The sequence below is a fragment of the Sus scrofa genome, chromosome X (assembly GCF_000003025.6).
Source record: "Sus scrofa isolate TJ Tabasco breed Duroc chromosome X, Sscrofa11.1, whole genome shotgun sequence".
NCBI classification, from domain to species: Eukaryota; Metazoa; Chordata; class Mammalia; order Artiodactyla; family Suidae; genus Sus; species Sus scrofa.
In genome coordinates, this window is record NC_010461.5 from 98064517 (window position 1) to 98084829 (window position 20313).

The window sequence follows — 20313 nt, forward strand, 5'->3', positions numbered from 1 at the left end:
CCTAGGTGAGCCGACCGTACCCCCAAAGAGTATGTTTTCTCTCTGGAACGCCCAGGTCTCTCTTCTCATCCTGACCCTGCCCTCCCAGACCCTGGAGCTCGGATGAATGCCCTTCTCCTCCATAATTCCCCAATCATGGCAGAAATCCCTTTGGCGACTCAGGAGCATACAAAAGAATCACGCTCCTGGATCGCTTACTGTTGCTTGGCAAGAATTAGAGTTCCCTCAAGGACTGTGTTCTGGTGAAGGGCGGGGACGCCAAGGGCACTTCTTTGCCCCCACAGGCCCTGATGCAGTGTGGGACCCCTGGCAGTATCTGTGCGTGGGCCAGTTGTGCTCCTGGCTGGGCCCATGTCTCTGCTCCCTGTGTCTCCACCTGCAGTGCCTAATATGCAAACTGGGGACCCAGTGGTGGTCAGGACCTCTCCCTGACCCACTGCTGGGAGAGCCTCGCCAGAACGCGATGGGTTCTGCTCAGTCTATCCGGGTTCGGGGGGCTCCCCACGTGGCACACCCCGCCCCAGGCTCCCTGAGTCCCTGTGCACAGCTCTCCTTTGCAGCTCCAAGTCTCGCCAGGGAGTCCTAGCCAAGAGTCAGTCTTCTGCTCCTCCCTGTCCTGGGAAGCTTCTCTCTTCTCTCCCAGGCCATTCTGCCACCCCTGCAGCCTCTTTCTAAGTAGGTCAGCTTAGCCGCAGCCCTGCCTCTGTTCTCATCTCCCTGTCTGTTCGTGGCCTCTCCATCCTGGGCTTCCTCCCTTCCAGCTGGAAGAAGTTTGTCATCCGGCCTGGGACCGTGAGTCTGCAGATTACACTGCTGAAGCGAACACGATCCAAGGAGGAGCCGGGCTCAGCCAAGGCCTCCCACCTGCAGCAGCCCCCAACCTGAGCCTTTTTGAAAGATTCCCCCTAGTAGAGAAGGGAAAATAGCTTTTAAAAAAAGAATCACAGAATTCTCGATTCTGAGAGCTACATACAGAGGAGAGAGCCGGGTGCAGGCTACCTCTGGAGCCCCAGAGGAGAATCTAAAAATACAGTCCTTTCTTTCTTCCTTTGATCCCTCTGAGCCAAACATTGTTCTGACGGGTAATAGCATCAAAGAATCTCTTGGTTGCATGAATCCTTAGAAGGTTCCTGAAGAATTAGGAGTGAGGGGTGGGGCGATACATCCCTAGGTTTACCTAATTAATTTTCAGATGACTGCCTTATTTGAATGATCTAATTTTGGCACTGCTTCACTTTTTCCTCTATTACATAACTTTTTTACTTCATTTTTTTTTTACTCTACAAAAGGTATCAAAGGAGGAAAGAAAACAATGCATTTTTAGTTTTTCTCCCTCTGAATCTTTAGTGATACCCTCAGCCTATCTTTCTGCTGATGCCCCTGGCTCTTAGTCTCCGAAGAATTGCAGTGTCAGATCAGCCAAGTCAACCAGTCAACCAAAAGGATTTGGTTTAGACTCATGCTAAATGGATAACTCATCTTTGTCTTATTCATTTTTTCCCTTTTTTCTGCATTTTCCTTTTTTTTAACCTTCCAGTTTTATGGAGATATAATTGACATTCAGCACTATATAAGTTTAAAGTATACAGCATAGGGAGTTCCCCTGGTGGCACAGTGGAAATGAATCTGACTAGGAACCATAGTTTGTGGGTTTGATCCCTGGCCTCACTCAGTGGGTTAAGGATCGGGCGTTGCTGTGAGCTGTGGTGTAGGTCGAAGATGAAGCTCAGATCTGGCATTGCTGTGGCTATGGCACAGGCCAGTGGCTACAGCTCCAATTGGATCCCTAGTCTGGGAACCTCCATATGCCGTGGTGCAGCCCTAAAAAGACAAGAAGACAAAAAATAATAATAAAGTATACAACATAGTGTTTTGATTTACATACATCACAAAGTGATGATCACAATAACTTTAGTAATCAACCATCATCTCATATAAGTGCAAAATTAAAGATACAGGAGTTCCCTTGTGGCTCAGTGGGTTAAGGACCTGGCAGTTGTCACTGCTGTCGCACAGGTCTGATCCCTAGCTCAGGAACTTCAGCTGTTTTAGGTACAATGATCATGGAAGGCATCGCTGAGGATGTGACTGTTGAGCTTTGAGGATGAGAATGATGGTGTCATGGAGAATCAGGGAGAAGAGTATTCCAGGCAGAGGGAATAACAAATGTCATTGTCCTTAGGCAGAAACTAGTTTGATGAATAGAAGTAGTAAGTGAAGGAAGAACAGTAAACTAGGCACAATTGCCCAAAGGTGGAAACAACTCAAATGTCCATCAACTGATACACAAAGTGTGGAATCTCATACGACGAGATATTATTCAGCCATTAAAAGGAGGAAAATTCAGATACATGTGGCACGTGGATGAACCTTGAAAACATCAAGCTAAGTGAAAGGCCAGACACCAAAGGACAGAGAGTACATGATTCCCCTTCTATGAGCTATCTAGAATAGTCAAAATCATACAGACAGAAAATAGAATAATGGTTACAGGAGGCGGAGGGGAGAAGGAAGTGGGAAGTTATTGTTTAATGTGTTTCCTTTTGGGGTGATGAGACTGCCTGGGGACCAAACAGAGGTGGTGGTTGCACAATATTGTGAATGTACTAAATGCCACCGAATTGTTACCCGGCTTGTCACTTTAAAATAGCTAATTTTGGAGTTCTCATCGTGGCGCAGTGGTTAATGAATCGGACTAGGAACTATGAGGTTGCGGGTTTGATGCCTGGCCTTGCTCAGTGGGTTGGGGATCCGGCGTTGCCGTGAGCTGTGGTGTAGGTTGCAGACGCGGCTCAGATCCCAGGTTGCTGTGGCTCTGGTGTAGGCCGGGCTACAGCTCTGATTAGACCCTTAGCCCGGGAATCTCCAAATGCCGCGAGAGCCGGCCCTAGAAAAGGCAAAAAGACAAATAAATAAATAAATAAATAAAATAGATAATTTTATGGTATGTGAATTTCACCTCAATAAAAACAATGCAGGGTGTTCCCTTGTGGCTCAGCAGCAGGTCAAGCGTCCAGAGTTGTCACTGCTGTGGTATGGGTTTGATCCCTGGCCTTGGAACTTTGACTTGCTGCAGGCATGGCCAAAACAAAAAACAACAGCAGAAGAATAATGAAAGATGGGAGTTCCCATTGTGGCTCGGCAGTAACAAACCCGACTGGTATCCATGAAGACTAGGGTTCAATCCCTGGCCTCGATCTATGGGTTAAAGATCCAGCATTGCTGTGAGCTGTGGTATAGATCACAGATGTGGCTCAGATCCCGTGTTGCTGTGGCTGTGAGCCAGCAGCTGTAGCTCTGATTCAACCCCTAGCCAGGGAACCTCCACATGCTGTGGCTGTGGCCCTAAAAAAAAGCAAAAAAAAAAAAAAAAAAAAAAAAAAAGAATGAGAGATGAAGCAAGCAAGGTAAAAAAGGACAGATACATAGCATCTTGTAGGAAGGAGTTTGTTTTTACTGTGAATGGGGTCTTCTGTTTCATGATGTTGTTTTTTTTTCTTTTTTTTTTTTGGCCACACCCGTGGCATATGGAAGTTCTGGAGCCAGGGACTGAATCTGAGTCACAGCTGCAACCTCACTACAGCTGCAGCAATTCCAGATCCTTAACCCACTGTGCCGCAATGAGAACTTCTCCATAATGTTTTCTAATTGGTTACTGTGAGGTGATAAGACGTCTATGGTTTCTGCACGTTTATTTTGAAATTGGCTAACTTACTGAATTTATTATTCATTAGAATTGTCTTTCAACATTGATTATATTGGGTTTCCTAAACAGAGATATTATAGAAAAATAAGGAGTTCCCATCGTGGCGCAGTGGTTAACGAATCCGACTAGGAACCATGAGGTTGCGGGTTCAGTCCCTGCCCTTGCTCAGTGGGTTAGCGATCTGGCGTTGCCGTGAGCTGTGGTGTAGGTCGCAGATGCGGCTCAGATCCCATGTTGCTGTGGCTCTGGCATAGGCTGGCGGCTACAGCTCCGATTTGACCCCTAGCCTGGGAACCTCAATATGCTGTGGGAGCGGCCCAAGAAATAGCAAAAAGACAAAAAAAAAAAAAAAAAAAAAAAAAGAAAGAAAAGAAAAATAATAAGTTGACCTTTCAATGAATACCTTTCAATTGTCACCTTTCTTGATAATGTTGACCGGTCCCTTCTTGAAACCCTGTCCTCTGCCTTCAAGCCAACATCAGCTCCTACCTCTGTAAAAACTCTTCTTTCCCACGCACCTTGACTTAAAGTCTCGGCCTATCTCTTAGGTTCCATCCTGAACCATCTTTTGTTGTCATTCTACACATCACGTGCCCACCATCCCCGTGTGGTCTCACTGCCACGGCCTCGGTGATCACTATCTCCTATCATGTGTCCCAGACACCTGGAAGTCAGCCCAGTCTGCTTCCCCCACGTGCCAGTCCTGGGGGCAAGCACAGCTATCAGAAGCTCCCCAGCTGGGAACCCGTAAGGCCCGGTCATAGACACTGTACTTGAACAGCACCATCTCAGGCATCAAAGCCAAGACATCATAAGGTTGAGTCCCCTGGAACAGTGCCTAGAGTGACTCTAGCTAATCACTCCATCCTCCCAGTCACTTCTTCCCTCCGCCCTCATCGCTACTGGGCTCTGTCCTCATGGACTCATTTCCTAGAGCTTGCCCTCAAAAACATGTCCACTGGGCCCTCTGAAACCCCTGCGCCTTGATAAACAAAACATCCTACCTCTCTGCCACTCAGAGTGTGGTCCTTGAACCAACAGCACTAGCATCACTTGAAGGCTCGTTAGAGATGCAGACTCTCCAGCCTCCCACCCAGACCCACAGGATCAGACTCTACATTTTTTTTTTTTTTTTTGGTCTTTTGGCCATTTCTAGGGCCGCTTCTGCGGCATATGGAGGTTCCCAGGCTAGGGGTCCAATCGGAGCTGTAGTCACCGGCCTACACCAGAGCCACAGCAACGCGGGATCCGAGCCGCTTCTGCGACCTACACCACAGCTCACGGCAACGCCGGATCCTTAATCCACTGAGCGAGGCCAGGGATTGAACCCGCAACCTCATGGTTCCTAGTTGGATTTGTTAACCACTGAACCACAACGGGAACTCCCAGACTCTACATTTCATCAAGAGCCTCAGTGGCCCATAGGCAACATGAAAGGTTGAGAGGTGATGGCCCTATATCATCCGCGTCTTCATCCTACTGGAAACCTAGCTCTCCCCGAGGGCCCCATTCCCTGGCAGCCTGCTCCCGTGTAGGCTCCTTCCCCCACAACCTGTGCACCTCAGGCTGAGTGTGGTGGGCATTCCGGTAGCTCCTCAGCGCTATTTCTAGATCACCACTCTCCTACCTCAATGTCAAACAGCTTTCTTCAACTGAGACCTGTTCCATCCTCTTCAAGTGGCACCTGACCTACACTCTTTCTTCTCTTTCTGGGTGACCGCACTGTGCTTGTGCACAGCCCATCGACCCTCAGCCTCTTTTTCTTTGATTGTCTCAGTTTCACCCATCTTCAGCCCCCTCTACTTCAGCCACCTACACACCTCGCCATGAGCCAGACCAGCTTCTCCCAAGACAGCCTCTAACACACCACTATCTGACCACCACCTCACATCTTTCCAGCTCTCCTATGCCTTCGATCCGTCTAAACCTGATCTTTCACCTCATAGGGTCCTCTGGTACCTTGACCTCTCTGTTATCTCCCAGGCCATCAGCCCCCTCCTGGCTCCCTCTCCTTCTGAGCCCAGGCTGATGACCATAACTGACCATCAGAATCACTCTCTTATCAACTCATCTCCCATCGCACCCCTGCCCTCCACCCTCCTTACTTAGCAAAACTGTGGTGATAAATAAATTTCAGGATCTGCTCTCAGTTCCTACACCCCTGCTTCTGAAGTTGGCTAGAAGCAATCACAGAACTTTGGGTCTCTGAAGCCAAGTTCATGGCCTCCAACTTCCTATAGGCCTTTAAAAAGACATGACAATCCCTTTGAGTATCATTCCCTGTACTATATAGTAGGTCCTTGTTGTTTATCTCTTTTATATACAGTAGTGTGTAGCTGTTAACCCTAAATTCCTAATTTATCCCTCCCCTGCCCTTTCCCCTTTTGGTAACCCTATGATTGTTTTCTACATCTGTGTTTTGGATATTTTCAGTTTTAAATGATGAAAAGTTAGAAGTGTTTTCTTTATTTTCCCCATCAATGTCTACATCATTCATTCATTCAACAAACGTGTACTGAATACCCACAATAAGCCAGTTGGCTCCCTTGTACTCATCCTGCAAAACTTCAAGACTTAGCCCAGCCATTCCTGATCAGCTGCTCTGCCTTTTCAGCAACCTCTACCCTATATGCCCACCACCGGGCTTGGCCAATTGCTGCTCTTCCTGTTCCCTCAGTCCCCCACCACACCCCCACCCCCACCCCCCGCTCCTGTACTTACCACATTTTGTAGCATGTGTATATATATTTGACCCCTCTACTAAAATGCAAGCTCCTTAACTAGATTATTTCTTAGTGGCCCTGGCATATCACACTGTACCTGGCCCAGAGTAGATATTTAGTATTTTATAAACTGAACTAGATCCTCTCTCATCGATTTGATTACTATGTGTTGTATTTCTTCCTCATCATCTCTCTTATCCTCATAAAATTCACCCAAGACCTCCATGCCTCCCTCTAGACACTGCTTTATCTTTTTCAGCTCAGAAGAGCTTTTTATTTTTTTTATTATTTATTTATTTATTTGTCTTTTAGGGCCACACCTGCGGCATATGGAGGTTCCCAGGCTAGGGGTTCAATTGGAGCTACAGCCGCTGGCCTACACCACAGCCACAGAAATGCCCGATCCTTAACCCACTGAGCGAGGCCAGGGACTGAACTTGCGGCCTCATGGATACTAGTCAGATTCGTTTACACTGAGCTGTGATGGGAACTCCCAGAAAAGCTTTTTTTTTTTTTTTTTTTTTTTGTCTTTTTGTCTTTCTTTTGTTGTTGTTGCTATTTCTTGGGCCGCTCCCACGGCATATGGAGGTTCCCAGGCTAGGGGTTGAATCGGAGCTGTAGCCACCGGCCTACGCCAGAGCCACAGCAACGCGGGATCCGAGCCGCGTCTGCAACCTACACCACAGCTCACGGCAACGACGGATCTTTAACCCACTGAGCAAGGGCAGGGACCGAACCCGCAACCTCATGGTTCCTAGTCGGATTCGTTAACCACTGCGCCACGACGGGAACTCCCCAGAAAAGCTTTTTAAAGGAGCAGTCTACACTCAATTTTTCTGCTTCCTTTTATATTGTTTCAACTCTTTAAAAAAAAAAATTGCTCCCCCCACCGCAAGGCATTCGGAAATTCCCAAGCCAGGGATCAAACTCATACCAGAGCAGCGACAACACTGGATCCTTAACCCACTGAGCCACAAGGGCACTCCTTGAAATTTATTTATTTATTTATTTATTTTTGTCTTTTTGTCTTTCTAGGGCGGTACCCTCGGCATAAGGAGGTTCCCAGGCTAGGGGTCGAATTGAAGCTGTAGCCATCCGCCTACGCCACAGCCACAGCAACGCCAGATCTGAGCCACATCTGCGACCTACACCACAGCTCACAGCAATGCCGGATCCTTAACCCATTGAGTGAGGCCAGGGATCAAACCTGCGTCCTCATGGATGCTAGTCACGTTCGTTAACTGCTGAGCCACAACGGGAACCCCTTTAAAATTTATTTTTAATTATGTAAGCAATACATATACTTAATCTCCCTTTCTCAGAGGTAACTACTATTTTCAGTTTGTTGATTATCCTTGCAGACTTTTTTCTAGGCCTCTGTGAAATGAGAGAGAGAGAGAGAAGTTTGATTGGGGGGGGAGGGGAAGATTTACACAAACGGCATCATGATCTGCAAATCATTCTTCCACTTCTTTTTTTCACTTAACATATTTAGGTGAGTGTGTAGCGATCTAACCCACTCTTTTACACTGCCAAATACAATTCCACGGTATGGTTGTACCATGCAGCTCATTTCGTTGCCCTGTTTGTGGAAATTTAGAGTGTTTAAAAAATTTTTTTATTCCATAACCAGTGCTGCAGTGGACATTCTTGTTGTATGCTTTTAATGAACGTGTGCAACTGTTTCTCTGGACTGCATACCTCAAGGTGGACCTGCTGGATAAGATATTCACATTGAAAATGTTAAAATCTGCTATTTTAAAAAATCTATATCAGTTTACACTCCCACTAACATGAATGAAATTACCAGGTGTTAATGGATAGTACTTTGTTTTGTTTTTTTGGGGGGCCACACTCACGGCACATGGAAGTTCCCAAGCTAGCAGTCGCATGAGAGCTGCAGCTGCCGGCCTACACCACAGCCACCACAACCTGGGATCCAAGTGCATCTGCAACCTATACTACAGCTCATGGCACCGCTGAATCCTTAACCCACTGAGCGAGGCCAGGGATCGAACCCGTGTTCTCATGGATACTAGTCGGGTTCATTATCATTGTGCCATGACGAGAACTCCCAGATAGTACATTTTTATCTTTTATTTTTGCAAATCTGATTTAAAAAATACTTCACTGTTTCATTTTGCATTTCCTTAATCACTGATGAAGTTGAGAGATGATCATTTCATATGTTGATGAATCATTTTCATTTCTCAGGTTCAGTACCTGCTTATTTCTCATTGCATTGTAGAAGCTCTTTTTAGAAAAATCCTTTGTCTGCTATACAGGTTGAAAATATTTTCTCCTCATCTGTACTTTTTTTTTTTTGTCTTTTTGTCTTTTTAGGGCCACACCTGCAGCATATGGAGGTTCCCGGGCTAGGGGTCTAATCGGAGCTGTAGCTGCCGGCCTACACCACAGCCACAGCAACACCAGATCCGAGCCGCGTCTACAACCTACACCACACCTCACGGCAATGCCGGATCCTTAACCCCCTGAGGGAGGCCAGGGATGGAACCCTCAACCTCATGGTTCTTAGTCGGATTCGTTTCTGCGGCGCTATGACGGGACCTCCTGTACTTTGTTTTTACTTTTGTTTATGGTATCTTTCAACAGACAGTCGACTGAAAAAAAAATGCACAGCCTAAAAGTTGAGAATAATGTTTTATCTGGTGGACAAAATATTTTTTGCAAATGTGTTTTTTGCAAAATATAGGAGTTTTGCAAAAAAAAAAAAAAACCCAGGTAGTCAGAACATCAAAAGATTGCTGTTAATTAGAGAAAACCAGGCATCTCAAGTTAATGAATTTAGCATTTTTCTGAGTATGGGAAGAGGCAAGAGTCTGGGTTCATTGAAATCAATTCTTTGATAGGCACCTTGACTACCAAGGGCCAGCATCTTGCTTTTCTCCTTCCTACATCCCCTCAGGGCACACCACTGTGGGTGGCTGCTGTGGCTAAACGCTTGATGGCTGCAACATCCTTTGCTTATGGATATGGCAGGCAACATTTTTCAACCACAAGACAAAGGGTTTTTTGGAAATTTTAATGAATTTAAATGTCTTTGCTTCTATGACTTTGGATGTTGTGTCACGATTAAAAAAGCCTTCTCTACCCGCAAAGTTATAAAAATACTCCCCTCTATTTTCTCCTCATATTTTTAGAATTTGTTTTTAATCCCACTGGAATCTATTTTTGTGAATGGTGTTTGTGTAGGAGGGCCTCATCTTATTTTCTCCTATTGGATGACCTAGTTTCACAGCATATTTTCTTTCCTTCTTTTTCTTCTCTTTTTTTCTTTTTCTTTCTTTTTTTTTTTTTTTTCTGGCTTGTTTAGAGCTTCACCCATGGCATATGGAAGTTCCCCGTCTGGGGGTTGAAATGGAGCTGAAACTGCCAGCCTACACCACAGCCACAGCAACGCAAGATCCGAGCTGTCTTCGGCCTACACCACAGCTCTAGGAAAGGCCAGATCTTTAACCCACTGAGCGAGGCCCGGGATTGAACCCTCACCCTCATGGATACTAGTCGGGTCTTAACCCTCTGAACCACAGCTGGAACTCCCCCAACATAGTTTCTTGAATAGTCCATTCTTTTCTTGCTCACTTACAAATGCTAAATTCCCATATAAGCATGAATTTGATCTTGGACTCATTCTTCTGTCCAACTGCTCCTTTTGCTATTCTGATGCCTTTCCTTCCCTCCCACTCACTCATGGCAATCTAGTATCTACTCAGTTTCCCTGGAATTATTGTTCCAGAGGGGAGTAATGACCTTCGTGTTGCTAAACCCGATGGCTATTTTTCAGTTTTTATCTTCCGGGTCACCATTTACCATCCCCTCCTATATGCTACGTGATATGAGTCTCCTTCGATGCTTCCACCAATGAAAGTCATGATCATAACAATGTCTTCTGTTCATTAGTGACTCTGAGCCCTCATTTAGCCTCTCCTATGCTGTACACATCGAGTGTGCCTCATCACAAGCCTCTGGGTAGATTTGGGTATTATCATCATCCCCAGCGTTTACAGAAAACTGAAGCAGAGAATTTAAGTGCCTGGTTGTAGTGTAAGCTCTGACAGTTGTAACTGGTATCTCTGTGAGGCAAGTGCCTGATTTAAGCTTTACTTTCGGAGGCACCAACTTCAAAAAGCCATCCCCTTCAAGGGCTGCTATCTCAAATAAACACCTTGCCAGCCACAGAAAGATAAGGAGCTAGCCCCCAATCCCATGCTTCTCTGTTTTTAAAGATCTTAGTGGATTTCCATAAGGGATCGTTTAGGCCATTTGTTTTCTTCTCTCCCACGTGTTTTTTTTTTTTTTCTTTCTTTCTTTCTTTTTGGCTGAGTGCGTGGCATTTGGAAGTTCCCAAGCCAGGGATTGAACTTGTGCCACAACAGCAGTGACAACGCCAGATCCTTAACCAGCTGAGTCACTAGGGATCTCCTCTCTCCCCACGTTTTTTTAAAATTCTTTCTTTTTTTTTTTTTTTTTTTTTGTCTTTTTGCCATTTCCTGGGCTGCTCCCGTGGCATATGGCGGTTCCCAGGCTAGGGGTCCAATCGGAGCTGTAGCCACTGGCCTACGCCAGAGCCACAGCAACGCGGGATCCGAGCCACGTCTGCAGCCTACACCACAGCTCACGGCAACGCCGGATCGTTAACCCACTGAGCAAGGTCTGGGATCGAACCCGCAACCTCATGGTTCTTAGTTGGATTCGTTAACCACTGCGCCACGACGGGAACTCCTAAAATTCTTTCTCTTATGTTTTACATTCACCAGTAAAGAACAAGCCCGCAAAACCATAGGCCACCACCCTCAATCCCAATGAAAGCAGAACCCCAAGCCCATGTGCTCTGTTTTTCTCTATCCTCAGCTTTGCTGTGTAGCCCCACATGTGCCTTGCCCTTTCCAGGACCTGTGAGTAATAAACCCTCCCCCCACCAAAGTTTCCTGATGGTTATTACTGAGGGCATCTTGCAATCACAAAAAGAACCACAAGGGCCAGTCCAGCCACAACCATGGTGATGGACAGGCTGAGACGAGACAGAACACTTGTCCTAGATCCCTGAACTAATAAGTGGCAAGATGGGATCTGAACCCAGGTCTGTTTGAGACCAAAACCCAAGTTCCTAAGCACCCCTCTTTCTAGCCTCTGTCTCTCGAGTTCTTTTTGTTCCAGCATCCTTCACGTGGTGTCTTTCCCCAGGATGTGGCTTTTGTCACTGCCCTTCTCAGTTTGTCCCTACACCCTGGGTAAGGTGGGGCCTTCTTTTTTTTTATTTATTTATTTTTTTTGTCTTTTTGTCTTTTCTAGGGCCACTCCCATGGCATATGGTGGTTCCCAGACTAGGGGTCTAATCGGAGCTGTAGCCACCGGCCTACGCCACAGCCACAACACCAGATCCGAGCCGAGTCTTCGACCTACACCACAGCTCACGGCAACGCCAGATCCTTAACCCACTGAATGAGGCCAGGGATCGAACCCACAACCTCATGGTTCCTAGTCGGATTTGTTAACCCCTGCCCCACGACAGGAACTCCAGGCGGGCCCTTCCAACACACTATTTCAATGCAGTTGCACTGATCTATCTATGCTTACACGGCCGTGTCAGAATGCAGAAGACACTCCTTTTTATGACAAATCCTTGGAGCTTACTTCACTCCTGTTCTCCAGCCCAATTCCAGGGACGCTTCTCATTTCTACTTATTCAAGTTTGTAATATTTGATTATGTATGAGTATGTATCATACTTACAATCAGGAAAAATAAGAATATTAAAAATATAAGGGAAGTAGGAGTTCCCCAGTGGCTTGGTGGGTTAAGGATCAAGCATTGTCACTGCTGTTGCTCAGGTCGTTGCTGTGACGTGGGTTTGATCCCTGGCCTGGGAACTTCCAGATGCCGCGGGTGCAGTCAATAAATAAATAGAGAGAAGTAGCTTAGCCTCTAAGGGGCTGTATCAGCTCAGTCTTCCCAAACTGTCATCATCAAGGCACTTTCCAACGTTAGCTATGTTGACTGTATGTCACTGAGAACTGTGAGAAATTTTAATTGAGGAGATGCCTTTCAATCTGCAGCTGAGATTAATCACTCATATTGTGACCCAAATATCTCCTTTCCCCAGGGTCTAATTTATTCTCCGCCAAACAAGATTAGCACGATAAGCAAGCCTATAAAAAGCAGAGGTGTCCTTTGTCTAGAATTTCAAATGGAAAACAGAATTCAGTTCAATTATTAAGGAGCTACATATATTTATTCATTATAAGGAAATGAGTATGGCTGTTACACACTCTAAGGGAGAAATAGAAGAATTTGGAATATAGTTCATCTACGCAGCAAGGGAATCCTCAAAGGATGAGCGGACACTGCTCAAAATGATGAATGGTCTTTTCTGCAGTGAGCACGTGTGACAACCATGTGACTTTTAGTTAAATGCAGATGGTGCCTGACCCCTCCCGCTCCCTCAGCTCAGCCCTCATCGCAGCAACAGCACCTCACCCCAGCCCTCACTTGCACACCATTCTCAAGCGCCCACAGTCTCTGCTCCTTTCTCTCTGCTTATTCCAGCTCGGACTCTTTCCAGGATGTCTTTTCCTCCATCTCTTGACTAAACAGCCCCAGGTTTTAGCCTTTAGCCCGGTGTTCATCTCGCTCGACTCTGATCCCTGGATGATCTTGTGTGTTTGTGCGGCTGGAACATATCACTTATACCTTGATAACCCAAAGTCTGTTTCCAGCGCAGACCCTCTCCTGACCTCTGACCCTGCAAGTCATCTGCAGACCTATAAAGGTCAGCCCATCTCTGGACGGTCCCCAGGCAGCTCAAACTCAACATGTCTGAAACAGCTGATTCTCTTAAAGCATGGTTTTCAGAGTTCCCGTCACGGCTTAGCAGTAACGAATCCAACTAGGAACCATGAGGATGCGGGTTCGATCCCTGGCCTCGCTCCTCGGGTTAAGGATCTGGTGTTGCCGTGAGCTGTGGTGTAAGTGGCAGACGCGGCTCGGATCTGGTATTGCTGTGGCTGTGGTGTAGGCTGGCAGCTGTAGCTCTGATTCAACCCCTAGTCTGGGAACCTCCACATGCCGCAGATGCAGCCATAAAAAGAAAAAGAAAAAAAAAACCATGGTTCTCTTTTTCTGTTTTCACAGAACATTTTCCCGAATGCCACCACCATCTGTCCACTGTCCAAAGCCAGAAATCTGGGCCTCATTCCAAATTCTTCTTTTGCCTTCACAACCCCACACCAAGTCTCCACCAAGTCGTTGCATCTACCTACTCAAGAGTTTTCAAATCTGTCTCCCCTTCCTGTCTCAGCACCGTTTCCCGCTGGCCTCCACCGACTTGGTCCAACAGCCTCCCATTGGGCCTTCCTACTCTGCAGTCCATCTCCACACTGTCTCTAAGCCCCTCTTCAAAGGCCAATCCAACTACATCTTTTTTACTTCATACAGTCTTTCAATGGCTCCATATCCACACATTCTATAAACCCCTCCAAGATCTGGCCCTTGCCTACCTCTTCAGGCTCATGTCCCCGCACCTTTTCCCCAGCCCATGCCAAGTGCCAGCCCAGGGGCAGAGCAGGAATGGCCAGACCCAAAGCTTAAACAATCTGAAGAGCCTAATGTGTGTCTCATGTATTCTGGCCGCAAACACCCCTAATACACACATTAGTCAAACAATGTAATGACTAGAAATTAGGTCCAAGGCCTTGGAGCGGGTGTGTGCAAGGGAGGCCCTGAAACAGGCTACACCAGCTTCACAGAAACGCTGCTCCTGGCCTAGCAAGAGTGCAACCGCCGTCCCCTAGAACAGGCCACCGTCTTTCACATCTCTCTCCCTCCGTACGAGCACGTGCCCCTGCCCGGACTGCCCTGCCCAACCTTCCTTTGTCTGTCTGGCAAAACTGTTCACCCTTCAGGTCCAGCTCAGAGGGCCCCTCCTCCGTGCAGACCTCCCTGATCTCCCCGCCTGGAGCTGACCGTTCTCTCCTTCGTGCTCTCATTGTAACCTGTCCTTTACTTCTGCGTGCCCTGTCCTTTGCAGAGCACGTCACACTCAAAGGAACTTGCTTGAAGTCGGGCTTCCCCGTGAGTGCCTCAAGGGCAGAGACAAAGTCATTCCTCTTGAGATGGTCAGAGCACAGCGGTACCTGGCACAACATAGACGCTCCATAAATGTCTGCTGAATGGAGTGGAAAGACGTCCTTCTTTTGGCAAAGCGTGTGGAGTGGAACAGGTGAAACAGACAGGAACCCTGGGTGGAGGCGACGCTGGCGAGCTGCCTGCCGACTGCTCTGAGAAGGGGTCCAGCGAGACCCCCATGGTGAGCTCCTCCCGACCCCACTGCCTTCCTTACCTGTCTTCCTTGTTGATCTGATCCCCGAAGCCCACTGTGCTAACAATGGTGAGCTTCAGGCCCACGTTGCTCTCTTGAAGGTCATAGGTATTGGACCGGAGCTGGACACCTGGCTGTGTATGGGTGGCTGGCTCCCCCTCGAACTTGGTGTTGAACAGGGTGTCCATAAGGGTGGACTTGCCCAAACCTGTCTCTCCTGAAAAACAAAAAGGTAAATTATGATCCATTCGCACAATAACCACGAAGCCATCACACACAGCACTTCGGATGCACAGTCACTGACATGGGAAAAGGGACACGATAAGGCACTAAGAGCACATAGAACTATCTGGACTGTTTGATCTCAGTTTTGTGAAACAGAGTCTAAGATCCTGCAACACCATGTTAGCAGCAGTCATCTCAGGAGAGTGGAATTGGGGTAATTATCCTTTGAGTCTTCATATTTTTGTGCTATTTAAAAATAGAGGGGGTTCCTGTTGTGGCTCAGAGTTTAAGAACCCAACTAGTATCCATGAGGATGCAGGTTCGATCCCCGGCCTTGATCAGTGGGTTAAAGGATCCGACGATCCAACTCCTAGCCTGGGAATTTCCATATGCCACAAGTACAGCCCTAAAAAGAAAAAAATAAGCAGATAAATAAAATGGGTTGGCCAACTATGAAAAATAAAGTTTACAAAGGATTTTCAAAAAAACATTGAATATGCACTATTTTTACTTTTATTTTTTGGCAGCACCTGCGGCATGTAGAATTTCCTGGGCCAGGGATCAAGACCCTGCCACAGGGAGTTCCCGTTGTGGCGCAGTGGTTAACGAATCTGACTAGGAACCATGAGGTTGCAGGTTCGATCCCTGGCCTTGCTCAGTGGGTTAACGATCCAGCGTTGCCGTGAGCTGTGGTGTAGGTTGCAGACGAGGCTCGGATCCAGCATTGCTGTGGCCCTGGTGTAGGACGGCGGCTACAGCTCCGATTCAACCCCTAGCCTGGGAACCTCCATATGCCGCGGGAGCGGCCCAAGAAATAGCAAAAAGACAAAAAAAAAAAAAAAAAGCCCCTGCCACAGCAGTGACAAAGTGACAATGCCCGATCCTTAACCTCTAGGCCACCAGGGAACTCCCTGCATTGTTTTTATAGTCTGAAAAAGAAACTGTGTTAAAGGCAGTGATGGTGAAGTTAGAGTTATGCCTAGAAAAGACTGGAAGGACATACAATATGCTCTTACCAATGGTCATGTCTGGGTGGTGGGGTTATGTGTGGTTTTCATTTCTTTCTTTCTTTTTTCTTTCTTTTTTTGCTTTTTAGGGCCGCACTTGCAGCATATGGAGGTTCCCAGGCTAGGGGTCTAATCAGAGCTGTAACCACCAGCCTACACCACAGCCACATCAGCACCAGATCCAAGCTGCGTCTACCACCTACACCACAGCTCACAGCAACGCTGTATCCTCAACCCACTGAGCAAGGCCAGGGATTGAACCTGCCACTTCATGGTTCCTAGTTGGATTCGTTTCTGCTGTGCCACGATGGGAACTCCTTTCTTTATGCTTTTATTTTCCAAGCTTTCTACAAGGAACATGTATAACTTTCATAATAATAATAATTTAAAGGCTAGTTTCAAGCTCAAAAGAAAGGGACAGCCGTCTCTCATCAAAGAAATACCCTCTCCTTTCTGTCCCCACCTGTCTCCCTGCCAGGCCCAGGCAGTGCTTTGCAGATGCCTGGATGTGTATCCCAGGGGAGAGACCATTTTTAGCTAATGAAGAGGGAATTTAGCAGGCCACAAATTATTCTTCCCTTTAAATGTCAAACAAGCCAGTCATTTGTTTGTTTAACTAACAGGCTGCAGTATGCTAATAAATTAAACCACTGGAATTTCAAGTCTTGACTTTCACACCATGGAGACAGTGGAAGGAGAGCTGTGGGGAGTGGTGAAGGTTTTTGGAGGCTATTCCTGAGAAATGCAAAGGACGTCAAGCCAGCAAAGGATCTGAAGCCACCACCAGGAGCCAAGGACCTCGATTTGAGGACCTGGGCTACCCTGCTGTTCTGCTCTCCTCACCCTTCTCCTCCCCTTCCCTGCTCCTACCCCTGGAGATAGTGAGAATGGACAGGTCTCCCCAGTCGGGAGTGGGTTTGCCCTGGGCAAATCCCAGCCAGCACAGATCCGCAGGGCAGTCCTGGGCTAGAGTTAGAGCTGCGTGGCCCATAACTGGAAAAGGCCCATCTCTCCCCCTCCCCACCCTCTGGGTGTGTCTAGCTTTGCATCTTGCAAATCTCTTTGATCCCGAATAATGAGCTATGAGTGCAGAACGTGCTTTTAAAAATCTCCGTCTATGCTGAGAGCTTTCTGTGTGTGGAGAGATTGGTGAGCGAGAGAGAACAAGGAGAACATTCTACTCAGCCTGGCTACCCGGCCCCCCGGCCCAAGTTCATAGCCAGGTCTGATGAACGGGGTTGATTGCCAGGGTGCAGGGAAATGGTTCCTCACGCAGATCATGTTTCCAGCCAGGGTCTGCTATACCTATTAGCAGCACAGACTCTCCCAGAAGAGGCCTTTTTTTCCCCCTCCCTAGAGGAACAGGAAGTATTTGGGTCCCTAGAAAAATCTGGTGAGGTGGGGGCCTTTGCCATGGGAGGTGGCAGACTGGGTCAAGCAATAGACTGCCTGCCCTCCCCCCAACAAAGGTGTGTGGGGGGTGCCACAGGGTGGCTCCCTCCCCTAACTCACCTTCCCTCTGAGCGCGGAGGTTCAAGCCACCTTTTAACCCTCTCTTCTGTTTGGCGAGCTCTTTGCTGAATGCCCCGAGGCTCCTAGGGACTTGGGGGCCCCGACCCCCCCAGCACCCAGAGCTGGCTCCCTGACTTCCTGAGCCTAAGAATTCTCGGAGAGCAGGGGCTGGGCAACCTCTGGTCGCCCTCCCAGAGCATGAGGCCCAGAGAGGTCTCAGGAGCAGGTACCACACAGGGAGGGCCCACCCCCGCCCTGGTTGCGCAGCTGGAGAAGGGGAGGCCGGGCAGGCCGGGCTGGACGGGGCAGGGCAGGGCTGGGCTGGGCAGGGCAAAAGGGAAATGACCACCAGGATGCCTGCCAGCGCAAAAGGACTGTGGAAATTAGATGCTCAGTGACGGGTGTCTGGAAGAAAAGACCCAGAGGGGCGGGTGTCTAGGGAACGGTGATAAGTGCAACATGAGAAGAGGGCAGAAAATCAAGCGAGCTGGCCCCTCATTGCTCTCGAGGGCTCTCATTCCAGTTTCCCATCCATGTAGAGCCTGGGGTGGGGGGTGTCTCTCTGTCTCTCTCTCTCTCTGTGTCTCTCCCGCTCCTTGGCTATGGCTGGCACAGAGCCAGCCTGAGCCTATGATGATGTCCCCTCCCACACTACTCCCGGGCCCAGTATTGAGCAGGGAGGGGAGTCACTCGAGGCCTAACTCGGATCGGGTCAGCAGATTCCACACCCCGGCCGGAAGGTGGGAACTTGGCAATGAGATTCCAGCAGGAAACCTGAGGAGTCCCGAGGGGTCAATTTCTCTCTCCCGCTCCCTCCTCAGAGTGGACAGCAGAGTTTCTTAACCCTTTTTTAAGTCATCTCCACCAGCCAACAGGATCTCCTCTCACTTGGCTTAATGTATTTAGGATCCTGGAAACGCGAGGTTTTTAAAAAAGAATTTCGGAGTTTCCGTCGTGGCGCAGCAGAAATGAATCTGACTAGAAATCATGAGGTTGTGGGTTCGATCCCTGGCCTTGCTCAGTGGGTTGAGGATCTGGCATTGCCATGGGCTGTAGTGTAGGTCGAAGACACAGCTTGGATCCCTCGTTGCTGTGGCTCTGGTGTAGGCTGGTGGCTGCAGCTCCAATTAGACCTCTAGCCTGGGAACCTCCATATGCCGCGGGGGTGGCCCTAAAGAGCAAAATAAAATAAAATAAAAAGATAAAAAGAATTTCGATTTATAATATGGAATATGAAATATGTGTTTTCAAATTATACTCCTTGGAATAGTCTGATGTTGACCTCCTATCCTAAGTTCAAAACCACTGTGATAAAGGAAAGCTTAGCCCTTTTCCTCACGTGCTGTTAACATCTGCATCCTCTGGTACCTTGTGATTAAGTCTTTGCAAGTGATGAAATGCAGAGTCCCAGGAGAGTTATCATTAAATGACTGTGTGACCTAAGCCGAGCCCTTCCCCCTCTCTGGACCCAGGCTCTTTTTCCATAAAATGAGCAGGTTGCAGTGATAACAATAATAGCTATTGCTTCTGGAGCACTTACTATGTGCCAGGCACCATTGTAAACACCTTACATATATTTCCTTATTTATGCCCCACAATAAGCCTGTGTATTAAGGTAAGGCTACTATTTGTCCTTAATTTACAGGTGGGTTCACCAAGCTACTTTCTTGCTGAGTGAATCTGCCTCTGCTCTTCAGCTTCTCTGCACCTTACCTTCCTCATCCATAAAATGTGGCCAAAGTACCTGGCCCAGGATCACAAAAGTAGTATGTGGCATTGCCAGCACTTGAGTCCCAGCAGTTTGACACTGGAGCCCATGTATGCTCTACTGTGTTCCATGGGTGAGATATATTGGTTCATTCAGTCATTCAACAAATGTTTACCGAGCCTCTGATGGGAGCCAGGCACAGATTCCGAGGTAGAGAAGGCAGTCACGAACAGGAAGGACACCCACAATCCCTGTTCGCATGGAACTCGAAGTCCAATCCCATGGGGCTAGTCCCTTGCTGCTGCAAGTGTTGGAACAAACCAAAAGGAACGTCTTTGAGTTCAACGGAGAGGTGTCCAAAAGGAAACTCTTCAGGAACTCCTGTTGGCTAAGAGAGCCTATGGATGGGGACAAGGTCCTGCCTGGCTCTGTGACCTTGCCATCTACCCCTTCCTGATCTTGCTGAGGCCCTGGCAAACACGGGTGTGTGGAGCCGGCTGGCCCGGCTTCCTGTGGCTCTTCCCAAGCCCACGTGTAGTGATGTCATGATGACAGCTTAAAAACCTGCCATGGTGGGGATAACGACACCATAGAAACTGACAAATACTATAAACCACGGCCACTTTTCTCCTGAGAGTGGGTTGTTAGACGCTGATCAGTGCACCACCTCTGCCAGCCTGCCTTAGGCAGGTGGGTGGTGGCCTCTTCCAGAGCAGGAGGAATGAAACCATTGCCCACTGACCTTGAGAGAATGCTAGCTGCCCTTCCCCTCCTCCTGTGCTCAGCCTCAATCCTGCTTCTCTTGTATATGGGCTTTTTTTTTTTTTCCCTTCCCAAGTTCAACAGAGCCCATTTGAGCCCGGAATCCTGAGCAGCTTCAAAGTAAATATTATCATTATGACCCTTTGTGCTGGTCACAGGCATTCTCTGCTGCTGGCACATTTGGAGGCCTGAGTCTCTTTAGGGCTCTTTCCCAGGAGAACATTTGTACCGCTGACTCTACCGGTTCCTCCGAGGCCTCCTGGACTATATCTAGAATCATGGGATCCTGGTGATTTCCAAAGCTAAGGGACTAGTTAATTTTTTTAGAGGGGG

The 20313-nt window shown here is 47.8% G+C and overlaps 1 protein-coding gene across 16 annotated transcripts in view; it reads right to left on the minus strand.

Moving 5' to 3' along the window:
- Positions 1-20313, minus strand: part of SEPT6 (septin 6) — a 72871-nt gene that overhangs the window by 31305 nt on the left and 21253 nt on the right. For all 16 annotated transcript variants that reach the window (XM_021080249.1, XM_021080248.1, XM_013986373.2 and 13 more), the window contains one exon: positions 14788-14983. In XM_021080249.1, coding sequence (XP_020935908.1) covers positions 14788-14983 — 196 coding nt within the window. The remainder of the gene's footprint in view (positions 1-14787; positions 14984-20313) is intronic.